Below are 16,079 nucleotides of genomic sequence, written 5' to 3' on the forward strand. Positions count from 1 at the left end.
CTTGTGAGCCATTCTTATATTTATATTCTTACACTTAGCTTCTTTACATATTTTTGCTTCACTTGTAGCTAGCATATCAAGATGGATGTGATTTGGTTGCTCCTAAAGTTATAGTTATATGATGTAAACATTTTTAACATAACACCCAATCATTTTTAATTTTGGAGGCCAAACTATATCTATTTATTTTTAATGTCAAAGGTTTTTTCTTGGGCTTTTTGTTGGTTCTATGGCTGAGGGTAGCTCTGAGGATGATTTCCCAGATTTTTGCTGTAAATATTTTGGTGTCTACAGAGCCTCTCTATTTTCTCAAAGATCTCCTTGGAAGTATCTGAATTAATTTTGGGGGCATTTAAGTCCCTTTCTTTGCATAATTACAAATTGCATTATTTTATTGATAGTTAGACAGAGGTCACACATTGAAATTGCCACTGGTGACAATAATGTTTGTAGATGGTCTAAGAACTTTATGATTCTTAGTTTTCCAGCTTCTTTTCCTGCTAGTCTCTCATCTTTGCAGAAACAGCTACCTTTGCTTTTATATATTTTATTATGTTGACAGGGGCAATGTTTCATTTTTTTTTTTTTTTGGTGGCTATCATCATGTGGAGATGAACTTTTCTACCATCAGATGAGCTCATCCCTAGACAAGATACACAGATAGACCCATGTGCATTTCGTCTGTCATCTTTGAAATCTTTCCTACTTGGCTAAAACCTTCTTAAGTTTTTCCTTCATTGGTCTGGCCTTTAAAAAAAACCCACAGTCATTTCTCCTCTATGAAGCCTTAAAGTAGGCCTTAATGGAGCCTTTTAAAATGTTAATGCTTTAAAGTGAAGTTTTGTAGCCTTCCAGTATGTAGGAATTCTGTTCAAGTGAAAAGAGTAAAAGCATATGTGAGAATACCTCTGATATGATATACTCTGAAAGCATACTTTGTGCACAGGTTGGACAGGGTTATGGTAGGTATATATATATATGAGTGAGATACAGGCAAAGATGTATTGAATAAATTCTAATTATTCTTAATTTTATTTCATGTGACTGAAAAATCAACATTGGTTGGTATGAACTTTGGGGGAAAAAAAGTCAGCCTAAAAGACAACAAGACTAAAAAATACCCAGCAAGAAAGTATGGATTTCTAGAAGCATTAGAGGATAAACGTATTGTACATGGACAAAACAAAAAAAGGTAATTGTCATCCATTTTAATTATAAATTTTATAACAGTAACTAATCCAAGAGAAATAAAGAATACTGTTTTAAGAGATTCTAACTAAGACAAACGTGAGAGAAAAAAAGCCTTTTAGATACACTTTTGTGAGACTTACCTTCATACTGATTCATTGTTAACCTTCATAATAAGGGACAATATTTCTGCTCTGATTTTCCCATGTCACAAGGGTTAGCCTGATAACAGAAAAGTTTCTTTAGTTAGGAGGAATAGTTAGTAAATTCATTAAGGATCTGTTTATACTTTTCAATTTTACTTCTTTGTTTGAATTCATCTCATCCTTCAGTAGAATACTTAGCATCCCTTGATTTAAAGAACAAAACAAAACAGAAAACTCAGATTTCCAAGGTTGAGGCAACACCTTCATACATTGTCATTTACATTCAAGGCAAAGGTGCTTCGATGATCATCCTTAACAGTAGAATCATGATTAAAAGCCTGATTTCTAAAATTGTTCATTGTTCTTTTCATGTTGTGTCCATTAATACATATCTAGGATTACCTATAATATAATACCTATTTTAATTTTGACTTTACTTTGGACTGTTAACACTGAATATAATGTGAGATAATGTATTAAAGTCCTGTGTGAGCTTTAAAATGCTGTATAAGTGTCATATGATATTATGGTGTTGATCATGAGTAAGAAATGCATCATTTTATGAACAAAAATCTGTTTATTTGTATTATACATAAATATTTCCTGAAAATTATTAAAAAAACAGGTTTTTAAACATTAAAAAGACATTCATAAACCACTTTTTGACAAGTCTTTCCAAATGTATGTTACTTCCTTCAGCCAATTCCTGTGGGAAAATGGAGACAAGATCACTGATGCCAATAGAAGAAAGGGAGATCCGGTACAATTTAATACTTTTTAAAATATGACAGGTTATTTAGATGATTATGTTAAAATTCATGTAGCATTGCAGATTAAAATTTCTGTTTCTATGAATAAAACACTTCTAATTTCACTATCATTAATATTAACTGAATTCTCTCTTCTGCATTTGGGAGTATATAACACGCACTATTGAAAAGCAAGAAGTAAAAGCCATTCTTACCAAATCCCTTTTGAATGATCTTTTCACACCAGTCTTATCCTCAGTTCACTTTCTTTGGGCTGTCAGGTTTTGTGGCTACCAAGAATTCCATATAATATTATCACCATTAATAAAAAGAAGGATACATTTCCTTTCAACAAAGTCTGCCAGGTTCTGGTGAGGTTAAAAAAAAGTCTTGATTTTTCATGGCCCTAGGACCAGAGTGATAGCGATGAAGAAAGGGGAGGCAAGGCTGCTGCTTCATGTAAGTATTTTTATAGGTGGGCTGTGGCCTGGTGCAAGGGAGGACTACAGACTCAAGTCAGAGAGGCAGTCATAACCCCATTAGCTGACATTTATAAAGTTCTTTAAAATTTATGAAATAATTGACCTACATCATCTCCAGTTTGTACAATCTTGTCACTTAGGAGAGAATATGCTTCCTAAGGCTCAGCCCCTCTGTAATACCAAGCAGGGAAAGAGGCAGGTGCCCTCTCTGTCTAACCTGTGGGTGGGTGATCGGGATGGTTTATTTCATTTAGAGTTGGGGATGAGAAGGAGGGAGGGAAGAGAATGCACTAATAGTGTTTGACAAGGAAGGCATCTACAAATACCTTTGTCTTTACTACATGCCATCTTCTAGCCAAGTTTCTGATAATAAAATAGATCATTTTACTCTATCTTTTGCATCAGTAGGGACCTTATACTGTATTTTATTTAAAAACAACATAAGAAACTAACCCTGAGAAGTCTACCAAGTGAGACAGTGTACAGTTCTGACCACCCCCACGTGGAGGCTTACATCATCAGTGTGTTGTGTAGCCTGTGCCTAGGAGTAAAGAGGGAGCCTGTTTCTAGAAATGACCCTGTACTCAGACAACATGGCTTGCCCTATGACATCAATAAGCAGGCCTCTTACTAAATGCTTGCTGAATGCCAAGTGCTTTGCAAGGTCCTGAGGATACAGAAATAGAAGTAAAATGGTCTAGGCCCTTGAAGAGTCTACATTATGACAGGGAGACAACCTGCACATCTATAGGTGTACACAAACCATTTGTGAACCAATCACAAAGTAACCTGGTGTGGGGAGCACCAAAGTTTAGAGGGGTCAGGAAAGGCTTCATGGAAAAGGAAGGACTCAGACTAAGACTTAAAGGACATCCAGTATTCCCAGACCCAGAGATGGTTAGTGATGGCATCATGAGACTAGACAGGTAAGAAGGAGTGAGGTTGTGAAGAGTTTTAAATGTCAAACCAAAGATCATGATAAAACGACAGTTCATCCTAGAGGTTCATAGGGACCCAGTGGAATTCACAGAGGGGTGCCATGGTCAGAATTATCTATATTTTAGAAACATCATTTGGGAGCTATATGGGGACTAGATAGGAGTAAGGAATGATCAGAGGCAGGGAGACCACTGAGGAAGATATTGCAATAGTCTAGGCAAGAACTAATAAGGGCTTAAATTAGGGTAGTATCTGGAGACAGTAGGCCACGTAAGATATTGTGGACAGAAAATGTGAGACTTGGCAACTGATTGAATATGTGAGGTGAGTCAGACTGAGGAGTTTAGGCTGTGAACCTGAATGAATGGAAGGCCATTGGTTTCTACAGAAACAAGTTAGAAAGAGGGGAGTATTTTGGGGGAAAAGAAATTAGTTTTGTTTGGGGCATATTGAGTTTGAGATATCTATGGGATATTTAGTTCAAAATGCTCAATAGTCCATTGGAGATAGGGAACTAGAAATCAGGAGAGAAACAAGAGCTGGGTAGATAGATGTAGGAGTATCTGTACAGAAATGATTATTAAAGCCATGGGAGCTGATGCGTGAGTGAGAGAGAAAGAGAGAGAGTACAAAGTGAAAAGAAAGCCTTCAGGTACACTCCTAGATGAAGGGGAGGGCAATGGATGATGGTCCAACAAAGAAGACTGAGAAGGAGCAGAAAGCAAGAGGAGAATCAAGAAAGATGAGTGTCATCAAAGAGAAGAAGATGGTCACCTTCCAATTCTACAAAGAAGTCAAGAAGGCTAGGGACTGAGGAAAAGCCATTAATAGCTCCTTGGCAACTTTGGAGAGAGTAATTTCAGGTGAATAGTGAGGTTGGAATAGTTAGACTGAAAAGGGCTGGGAAGAGAGTGAGAGGATAGCAAGTGGAGGGAAAGCGTTTAGACATTTTTTTCAAGTTCAGAGATACAGGATGATAGGTAACGATAATGACAGAATCTAGTGAGCTCTTTTTTAGGATGAAGGAGATTTGGGTATGTTTGTAGGTGATGGGGAAGGAACCATTAGTTAGCAAGAGATCAAAGATGGGGAGATGATGGCAAAGCAATAGGCTAGAGATTAGAGTACAAAAGACTTAAGGTGAGTACCATCTTTTTATTTTTATTTTTTGAAAAAGGAGACTAAAAGTGGAGATAGTGTGGGATAATATGAAGGAGTTTATGTGATGAGAAGGGGAGAACAGGAAGCTCACGGAGAATGTTCTCACCTTTCTTGCTAAAATATGAGGTAAAGTTTTCAACCCTAAAGAGGATAATTTAAGGTTCCTGAGAGTAGAGAAAATTTGGAATAGTCTTTGGTGATTGGGATAAAGAATTAATTAAGGGACGGTTAAAAGGATTACCTTGCTACAGTGAGGACCCAGTTATTAGTTACCATAAATATGTAATGACCAATACCCTTTCATGATTTCCTTTAGCTTCATTCAGCAGCACATATGTGGGAGTGGAGAAAACAGACCAATTAATCAATCAACAAAATTTGGATTTGGCAAAACATGAGCAAGGCTAGGATGAAGGAACAAGGATAGTGTAAAGTTGAACTGCTTGACTCAGGGGTCAAGAGTTCATTCAGTGCTGTTGTAATGGCATGGTAAGGGCTGAGGATTGGAGGGCTTGGGAGTCAGAGAGGATAAAAAATGGACTTATAAGATTCAAAGCTTAGGGAAAGATAGGATGAGAAGTTTTGGTAAAAGAATTTCAGAGATCTTGGTCAAGGCATTGTAACACTTGTCAGTGATGGTAAGATCAAGGATATAACCTTCTGAAATGGAATAGATATCATATGCGATGAGAAATTGGAAGGTTAGGATATTTGAGGAAATTATCTATCTATCATCTGTCTATCTGTCTGTCTATCTATCTATCTATCTATCTATCTATCTATCTATCTATCTATCTATCTAATGTTGAAGTCCCATAATATAGGAGCAAGTGTTGGGTCAGAAAAGGAGACTCTGAGTCAGAACTAGTAAACCCTATGAGAAAGGAAGAAGAATATCTTGAGAACTGATTGATAATAGCTACCAGGGTCTGGACTGGGTGGACAATTTGGATAAAGTGAACCTCAGAGGAAGGGAAATTACTGAGTGATGCCATCAGAAGGAGAAGCTAGAAGTGACAATGGGGAGTATTTCAACTCTTCTTCTAGGACTAGTGAGTCAGGTACAGCTATCACTAGAAGAAGAGTCTGGGAGCCATTGTCAGTTGGGAAGATTTTTGTGAGTATCAGAAAATGGGAGAAGCATGAGAAAAAAGGGTCTAAATTGAATAGAAATTTGTTAATTACAGAACAGGAGTCCCAGAGGGCACAGAGGAAGGAAGGACAGGTTTCTAGTGGAGCATTAAATGGATAGAGATGTTAGATGAGGATGAAAATGGGAAATAAGATTTGAGGATGAGGATGGTTTACTCTTAGTCAATAAGGGGTTTGTTATCACAATATAAACCATTTTAGGTACATGTCTCTACCCCTAGGCAATCAGCCCCATGAGGGTGTGAACTATTTTTCTATTTTTTTAAAAAAATAGCTGTCATTTAATCCAGTATCTGGCACATACAATAGTAAGCACTTAATAAATGCTTGTTGATTGATGCCAGTCATGTTATGAAGAGGGTTTTTTTTTTGGATTAACTCTTAATTTTAGCTTTATTCCATACCCTTAGTTTATTGTTTTCATAGATATAATTAGCTTAACAAAAACAACATTTAAAAACTGAATTTTCTGTTTCTACTCCTCTACTTAGAAATTTACATTTTTTATTGTATTATAACTTTTGGTTGACTGATTTTGACCAAATTTGACATGCTTCCAAAAAGTGACCAAGTTATACCTTAAGCTTGGAGTCAGTCAGTATTAATCCACCTTTGTGCCAAGTACTGTGACAAGCTCTGGATCAGTCTGTCGCTTTTAAACTAAGTGATAGTCAGTAAATTTTTTGAATGGACATATATTTTATGACAGCATGGAGAGAGATCTACCTGCCTCACAGGATTGCTATGAGTGAGATGTTCTATGTAAAGTGCTGTATAAAAATGCATTTTCTCTACAGCTAGTAGAACCTCTATATCTTTTATAATTACTATTCCTAAATCTAATGACTCATTCATTCTGAATAGGAGGGCATAGTTTATTTAATCAGTGGTTATTTTAAAACAAACTTAGTTGCCAGATAACTTTTAATAAACATTAATTTACATTACTCATCTAGTATTCATTATATTGTCTATGTTTGTGATTATTTGCATAATGCTAAACAGATTTCTCACAGACATATGAAAGTGAATAAGGGAGGGAGGAAATGATGCCTTTCATAGAACCTCAGAGGTGGCAGGGACGTCAGAGGCCTTCTAGCACCATTTATAGCAGATGGACCAGGACAGAAAGGTCGGGAATCCTCTCTTCGTAGTGTCTTTGATGGAGGGCCTCCAGGAAGAGAGAACCTAGCATTTTCTAGGGGACCCCATTCCACCTTTTGGGGAGTATCTTCTTTTTATGTTTTCCTCTTTTTATCTTCCACACACTGCCCCTGTATCTGTTCTCTGAGATGGAGCAGGACAGGTTTGATACCCCACCCACGTGACTGCCTTTCAGATACCCAAGAGAGATATTAATGTGCCCTGTAAATCTTTAACTCTTTAATCTGAACGCTCCCACGTTCTTCAGTTGATTTGCATACATCATGATCTTATAGTTCTTGGCCACCCTTTGCCCTTATCTGTGTGCTCGTCTTGTTAATCTCCTTCCCAAAATATCATGCCTAAAACAGAAGAAAATATGCCACATGTGGGTTAGCTGTAGTAAAGTACAGTGGAATATCTCCTCCTTAGCAATCCTGGAAACTGTTTTTCTTGTAACCTAAAATTGCATTTAGCTTTTTTTGGTCTATCATATCAACAATCCCTTAGATATGTACGCATCATCAAGTTTCCTCATTAGTTTCTTCATCCATAAAATAGGTGTAGTAATAGTATCTACTTCATAGGGCAGTAGGTACATAGGTAAAGTGCTCTGAAAACCTTAAGGTACTATATAAATAACAGGCATCATCATTATTATTAGCTCACACCTCTCAATCTCTTCTACAAAAATAGTGTGAGAGACTTTATCATATCCTTCACTGAAATCTTGATTAATTATTTCTGTGGTATTCCTTTAATCTACCATTCTGGTAGTCCTGTCAAAAAAGGAAATGAGGCCAATCTGGGATACCCCCTTTTTTAGTTAATTTATTTATTTTTAGTTTTCAACATTTATTTCCAGAAGTTTTAATTTTTTTCCCCTCTCTCCCCATCCCTCCCCAAGATGGCCTGCAATCTGATATAGTCTCTACATATGCATTGCTATTAAACATATTTTCACATTAGTTGTGTTATATAGAAGAATTATAATGAATGGGAGAAACAATTAGAAAGAAAAAACAAAACGAAAAAGAAAATAGCCTGCTTCGCTCTGCATTCAGATTCCATAGTTCTTTCTCTGGATGTGGATGGCATTTTCCATCATGAGTCCTTTGGAATTCTTTTAGGTGCTTGCATTGCTGAGAAGGGCTAAGTCTAACAAAATCAGCCACCGCAGACTGTGGTTGTCACTGTGTATAATGTTCTCCTGATTCTGCTCACTTCACTCAGCATCAGTTCATATTAATCTTTCCCTGTATTTCTGAAGTCTTCTTGTTCATCATTTCTTATAGCATAACAGCATTCCATTGCATTCATATACCACAATTTATTTATCCATTCTCCAATTGATGGGCATCCCCTCAATTTCCAGTTCTTGGCCACCACAAAGAGAGCTGCTGTAAATATTTTTGTACATGTGAGTCCTTTTCCCATTTTTATGATCTTTTTGGAATGCAGCCCTAAAAGTGGCATTGCTGGATCAAAGGGTATACACATTTTTATAGCCCTTTTAAGCATAGTTCCAAATTACTCTCCAGAATGGCTGGATCAGCTCACAGTTCCAACAACAATGAATTACTGTTCCAACTCTCTCACATCTTCTCCAACATTTATCATTTTCCTGTTTTATCATGTTAGCCAATCTGAGAGGTGTGATGTAGTACCTTAGAGTTGTTTTGATTTGCATCTTTCTAATCTAGTGCATTTTTCATATGCATATAGGTAGCTTTAATTTCTTTCTCTAAAAACTGCCTGTTTATTTCCTTTGACCATTTATCAGTTAGGGAATGACTTGTATTCTTGTAATTTTGTCTCAGTTCTCTATATACTCTAGAAATGAGACCTTTGTCAGAGACACTAGTTGTAAAAATTCTTTCCCAGTTTTCTGCTTTTCTCCTACTCTTGGTTGCATTGGCTTTGTTTGTACAAAATCTTTTCAATTTAATGTGATTAAAATTATCCATTTTGCATTTCATAATGCTCTTTATCTCATTTGATAATAAATTCCTCCGTTCTTCATAAATCTGACAAACTATTTCCTGCTCCCCTAATTTGTTTATGGTGTCAGCCTTTATATCTAAATCATGTATCCATTTGAACTTTATTTTGATATACGATGTCAGGCATGGGTCTATGCCCAGTTTCTGCCATACTATCTTCCAGTTTTCCCATCAGTTTTTCTCAGATAGTGAGTTCTTATCCCAGAAGCTGGAGTCTTTGGGTTTACCAAACAGTAGATTATTATAATCACTGACTTCTGAGTCTTGTGTACCTAACCTATTCCACTGATCTACCTCTCTATTTCTTAGCCAGTACTAAGTGGTTTTGATGATAGCTTCTTTATAATACAATTTAAAATCTGGTATGTCTAGGCCACCTTCCCTAGCATTTCTTTTCATTCCCTTGATATTCTGGACCTTTTATTCTTCCTGATGGATTTTGATATTATTTTTTCTAGGTCTATAAAATAATTTTTAGTAGTTTGATTGGTATAGCACTGAATAAATAAATTCATTTAGTTAGAATTGTCTTTATTATTATACTAACTCAGCCTACCCATGAGCAACTAATGTTTTTCCAATTATTTAGATCTGACTTTATTTGTGTGAAAAGTGTTTTGTACTTGTGTTCATATAGTCTCTGGGTTTGTTTTGGCAGGTAGACTCCCACATATTTTATAATGTCTACAGTAACTTTAAATGGAACTTCTCTTTCTTTCTCCTGCTGTTGGGCTTTGTTAGTAATATATGGAAATGTTGAGGATTTATGTGGGTTTTTTTATATCCTTCAACTTTGCCAAAGTTGTTTATTATTTCAGGAAGTTTTTTTTTAACTTGATTCTCTCGGATTCTCTAAGCATATCATCATATCATCTGCAAAATGTGATAACTTAGTTTCTTCTTTGCATATTCTAATTCCTTCAGTTTCTTTTTCTTCTCTTATTGCCAAAGATAACATTTCTAGTACCATATTGAATAACAATGGTGATAATGGACATCCTTGTTTCACCTCTGATCTCACTGGAAATTCATCTAGCTTATCTTCATTACATATAATGCTTACTGATGGTTTTAGGTAGATGTTACTTGTCATTTTAAGGAAGATTCCATTTATTCCTATGCTCTCTAGTGTTTTTAATAGGAATGGGTTTTGTATTTTGTCAAAAGTTTTTTCTGCATCTATTGAGATAGTCATGTGGTTTCTGTTAGTTTTGTTGTTGATGTGATTAGTAATGCTGATAGTTTTCCTAATGTTGAACCAGCCTTGCCTTCCTGGTATAAATCCTACCTGATCAAAAGTGAATTATTCTTGAGATAAGTTGCTGTAATCTTTTTGCTAATGTTTTATTTAAAATTTTTGCATCTATATTCATTAGAGAAATTGGTCTATAATTTTCTTTCTCCATTTTGACTTCCTGTGCTGGGAGTAGGGGCCTGGTTACCAGTTTTCTGTTCTAGGGCAGGTGCTTGTAGTTGTATGTTGTAGTGGTCTGATATTTTATATGGTGCTGAGCTGGAGGCAGTGTGTGCCTGGTGTTGCCCCATATTTCCTACTGGTCCACTGAGGTGGGGCCTGCTGCTAGCCTAGGATGCCTCCAGTCCTGTACTTGTCCCCTTCAGCCACAGCAAGAGGGAGATTTCCTGTTAATCCTTCTAACCTCTGGAGCTAGAGCTAAAAGACTGCCATACTCTGTCTTTCTGCTTGCTCCACAATTCCAGGATTTTTCTTGGGGCAATATTCTCTGGGTTTTCAAGGTGAAGGGAGAGTAAGAATAACTTACTGTTTACTCCGCCATCTTGGATCCTGGAAGCTTAAATAGGTGACTTTCAAATGTTTGGTCTGTGGGCTGATTGATAGCCCCAGGAGTAGCTGCTGCTCCATCAAACCCTCCTTCCTGCACTGAGAAGTCTGGGAGTCACCATTGATGCCAGTGATTCAGTCCTCTGAGATCTGCTCCAGACTATCTATGATCAGGTCTATGCTGGTGGAGCCTGCATGCTAGACTGTGCTCTTCTCCCAACCCAGTGCAACAGACCCCCTCCTGTCAACCATTGAAGGTTGTCCTGAGTTGGAAAACTGCCACACTGTCTCTTTATGAATTCTGCCACTTTAAAATTTATTCAGATTCACTCTTTAGAGGTATCTGAAGAAGTCTGTTGGAGAGCTCACGTGAATCCCTGCTTTCGCTCTACCATCTTGGCTCTGCCCTGGAATACTCTTTTCTTAACAAAACTATGTCACCTCTTTGTGATCATGGCTTCCTCTTCTCAATGACAACTAAGCATGCCTTTCATAATACATTTTATAGTGTTTCCAGGTTTCCAAGTTAAGTGCACTGGCCTATAATTTACAGTCTCCATTATCTCCTCTCTTTTGAATACTGGGATCTGATCTAACAGTAATTCTGTTTTCTATGATTTTTAAAAAAATAAAAATAAGTTTTTATTGATTCATTTTAAAATATCACAATTCTTTTCAGATATATCTCTCCCAGTCCTTACTCTTCATAATCCCCTGCTTGTAACCAAAAAATACAGCTCAATTTAAAAAAAACAGCCCCTAGCGACTGCACCTTAAAGTGCGTGCACCACTCTTCACTATCAACACAAGGGAAGCGTACTTTCTCTTCTCAGGGGCCAGGACTGTTGCTCATAATAACAAAGTGTTTTCATTGTACAATATTCTTCTCATTTGTTGTCTTCTAGTTATTCTGTAAATCCTTCATCACTTCATCTTCCCTTATGCTTCACTCATCCTAAACTGGTCTTTCATTTTCACCATGACTTCCAGGGCCTGCCTCACTCCTCTGTTCTTTCCCAGGTTGTCATCCTTGTTCTGGCACTTGCTTTGGTCCCTTCCCAAGCTTCACTCTGTGGCTAAATGGTTTAATGTTGTACTTTTCTCTACTCTTACCCCCTGCCCCTTGTCCGTAAATATTCATGACTTACCAAAACACAAACCAGAATTGCTACCATCATCTGCTTCCTCTAGTCCAACTCCCAGTGCTGCTGAACAGCATGGGAGGTCATCACACCTTAGCACTGACTAGGTTCACTACAAACATGTGTGACCTAATCCCAAGTGTACGTAGTACCAGAAGGCAATCCTTTCACTGCTTTCTAGTCAACTTTTTGTTGAAATTTCTGCATAGGCTTTGGCCAACCTCCCCTCTTTTGAAGACTAACCTACCTCCGTCATTTGCTGCTTGTGTGACATTGTGTAAGTCATATGAGGTGTCTAGGCCTTAATTTCCTTAACTATAAAAATGATGGTGTTAGACTAGGTCACCTTCAAGTTCTATTTCTGTGATCCTATGATCCTTACCTAACCCTTTTGGCCAGAGACCTCATTATTAAGAAAAAAGAGACCATTTATTGCAGGTTCCCTCCTCTCTGCTACTTGTCACCTCAAAAAATTCTTAACATCACCCCCCCCCCCATTCTCTATTCCTTTATTTCAGTCTCTGAAAAAGTAGCCTTTCTTCTCAGCAAGGCTAAACCCTTCACAGTTGTTCTCTCTCTCTCTCTCTGTCTCTCTCTTTCTCTCTGTCTGTCTGTCTCTGTCTCTGTCTGTCTCTGTCTCTGTCTCTGTCTCTCTCTTTTTCTCTCCCCTACCATCACAAGGCAAAATATCCTACAAATTATCTATGCTCGTTGCCCCCACTTCCTCTCCACTCACTTTCTTCTCAATCCTTTGTAATCTGGCTTATGAAATTATCACTCAATTTAAATCACTTTCTCCAAAGTTTCCAGTGATCTATATACTGTCAAATCCTAGGTCCTTTTCTCAGTCTTCATTTAATTTAAATTATTTAATTTATTCTTTGCTCTATTTGTATTGCCTGACCTTTTTTGGCTTTTGCTTTCAATCTAGTTAGGGGAATCTAGAGCTTCTTTGTTTTCTGAATTCTGTTCCACATTTTTGGTTGCCATGAATTGGGCAATATGGCATTCAAGTTGTCTGTTGTGTATAACAGGTAGATATTGATTCAGTCTTTCCAATATCTTTCCACAGGTCTTCAATAGCTTTCTCAAGCCTCTCCTGCCATGGTGGTGTTTGGTACCTGTCTTTAGGAGTATTCCTTGAAAGCTTCACCTTTCTTCTTATGGTTCTTACTATGACAACAGCTGCTGCATATCTGTTGTGTGCAGGTCATGAAATGTTTTTGTCAAATATTGTGGGAGAATGAGTTCATTCATGATGATTATAGCAAAAACCATCTTTTAAAATTATTCTGTTCTGGTATAGTTCATCTATTAGTTGGATTCATTCTATAAAACTCAAAGAGGAAATTTCAGCCTCAGTATGCCCATCTCCTCTTGAAAATCATTTCAATCATGAGTGTTATATTTGTCAGCCATTCCATTATTAGAGTTTCTGGAGTCTGTGTTAAGAGAAATTTTTCAATGGCATTAGGTTCCTCAACTTTTTCCTCTTCAGATTTTAATAACTGTTCAATTTCAGCTCTTATTTAACTTAATCTGGGTTTTTGAATGAAGTTAATTCTTAGGATTGCCCTACATTGGTCTACAATATGTTATTGTCTGACTTGCAAAAAGTAGTACAAAGCCCTTGCCAACAGCTGGTAAGATCCCGTTCCAGGTATGTTATGATAGAGGACTGACATGATAAAAGGGTTCAAACCTTCTGTCCACTTTGTGTTCACTTGTGGTGTCCAGCAGGTGGAGTGTTGCTACCTCTGGTGTGTTTTGGTCTGTCTTTCCTTGTGGTAGGAGAACCTGAAGGAGCATACTGCACTATTCTCCATGTGGAGCAGATTGTCACAGGGGCTCTGATGAGGGCTAGTCTGCAACCCTAAGTTGCCAGGACTGTTTCTGTGACTTTTGAGAGCAGTTACATCACGTTGCCTGAAGTGCTGTCCCAGTCAGTCAGTTATTTTGCCCAGAGCTCAGTTCACCCATGTTTCAGGATTCTGGGCAGTCTTTCACAACTACTGTAGCAGTCTTTGGGCCCACAAAAGGTCTCTGTTGTGTATCACCCTGTCCGTCACTCCTCTGCTTTGTCATCTCCTTCCACCCCAACCCTTCCACCAAGGGGGACAGGTTTGGCTTTGAGAGTTGGTGTGTTATTTTAGTTCATCCAGACTAGGTAATTACAACTCAGGTAAGTTAAGTAATATCTTACTACCCCTTTAATTATGTCCTAATATGTCTCCCTTCCTTTGGTCTCTCCCTCTTTACAATCCAGTCCTGAACTGCTTAAGTAATTTTCCTTAAGTATGCATCTGAACTTGACACTCAGCTTAAGTAATTTTCCTTAAGTATGCATCTGAACTTGACACTCAGCTACCCAATAAACTACAGTGTTGTCACTCAGCAAACTGCGGTGGCCCCCACCAACTCTTGGGATCAAGTACAACTCCTCTGCTTGGCACTTTGAGCCATACAGAGACCTTCTCATACATCCTCTCCTTCATTCTCCTATCCATCAAGACTAACCTTTGGCCATTCTTCACACACAACCTATCTTCTAGCTCCCCAGGAAACTGTTCCCAGTACCCTTGATGCACTCTAATGTCACCCTGTCCTATTTAGACCTTACTTTTCTTTAAAAGTCACCTCATGGCCACTTTCTACATATCTCTAATATTTATCCCAACTGGGCCTGCCTTTCCTCCTCAATTACTGTGTATACATTTGAACATTTATTTGGTATATATGTGGACATGTCTCCCCCAGTAGATTGTAAGTTAGTTCCTTGAGGGAAGAAACTATCCATTTTGTTTTTGTATCCCAGAGCTTAGTAGAGTGACTGGCATGTGATAGATGCTTAATAAATGCATCTTGATTGTTTGTAAACTATTTTGTACCCACTTTTGTTTTTTTTTCATTCAAAAGATGATTATCTTTAGTAGAGGAAAAATAGAAGAAAAACAGGAGTTAAGTAGGTTTGCCCTCCTTCTTCCTCCTCAGGGGAATTTTTTCTTTATATCTTCAGAATATCATTCTTGAGAGCTTCCCTTTCCCTCTAGTTTGACTCCCCTTGTAGAATTTTAGTCTATTGAATCCCTCCTATCCTTTCTATAAACTTTTTGCGACCTCTCCTCCCAAATTGAAGACACTTGAGCTTGGAGAATCTACTAGGGAAGTTTTCTCCTTTTTATTTTCTTTTCAGTTTAGACCTTTTTGCTAGATATACAAGGCTCCAAGACATGTATTTACATTGGTAACAGTCCTTCTTAGGTGCATTCCATTTCTTTACAGGATCCTGTTATTTCTGTATTTGAACTTATGTTCCAGAAATCAAATTCCATTTTCAAATACCAACTGTACATTTCCCAAATCTCCCTCTCTCTTCCAGGGGCTTTAAAAAAAAACAAATATATTAAGGAAGCATTTATTATTTATTATCCAATATGAGTACACCATGTGCATCTTTACAATCTTTCAGTCTTCAATTTCTTCTCCAAGACTACATTAACAATGTTTTCTGGGCTCCTTCCAGCAGTATCACCTGCACCCACATGAGTTACCAGAAGTGGGCAGTAGTCATCTTGTCTGACATGTTCTCTGCATCACCTGTATATATGCCCCTAAAATGACTGCAGACTTCACTGTGTTGACAAATACAGCATTGTTCCACTTACCGAGCACTCAGATTTTTGGCAATATTTATCCTCTAGAACAAACCTGTAAACTCAGAACCTGTAAACTCAGAAAAAGTTGAAAGATGTTAAGATTTGACATGGAGTTAAAAATCATTGACTTAAAATGCTTGTTTGTATGAATTCTCCTGGAAGTCTTCAGCTCTTCCCTAATTACAATGTATAGCAAATTAGAATTCACAAAGCAGGGGTAGGATCTGAGAGAAGGCAGGTGGCCCAGATACTGAAAGATTGTTGATAATAATGTAAGTGATAGAAGAATCCACAAGTAGTGAAAAAGTTGTTTGAGATAGTTCCATGAAAGGGCAATCTAAACCATCTATCTCATTTTAATAGCCTCTAGTGATTTTCTTTGATACAGAGTCATACTTTTATGATATAACATAGTATAATAATTTTCCTAATGATGACTAGATATTCAAGAAGAGGTTAAATTGTGTTCAATATTCTTTATGCCAAAGGCATGGAAATGTGTAATATATTTGAGAAA

The 16,079-nt window shown here is 37.4% G+C and overlaps 1 protein-coding gene across 8 annotated transcripts in view; it reads left to right on the plus strand.

Annotated features, from left to right (window-relative positions):
* The window catches only part of SPATA1 (spermatogenesis associated 1), a 72,031-nt gene that overhangs the window by 38,531 nt on the left and 17,421 nt on the right, over nt 1–16,079 (plus strand). For all 8 annotated transcript variants that reach the window (XM_072648871.1, XM_072648876.1, XM_072648872.1 and 5 more), the window contains 2 exons: nt 1,090–1,192; nt 2,034–2,094. In XM_072648871.1, the coding sequence (XP_072504972.1) occupies nt 1,090–1,192; nt 2,034–2,094 (164 nt within the window). The remainder of the gene's footprint in view (nt 1–1,089; nt 1,193–2,033; nt 2,095–16,079) is intronic.

The sequence above is a fragment of the Notamacropus eugenii genome, chromosome 2, assembly GCF_028372415.1.
Source record: "Notamacropus eugenii isolate mMacEug1 chromosome 2, mMacEug1.pri_v2, whole genome shotgun sequence".
Lineage (NCBI taxonomy): Eukaryota > Metazoa > Chordata > Mammalia > Diprotodontia > Macropodidae > Notamacropus > Notamacropus eugenii.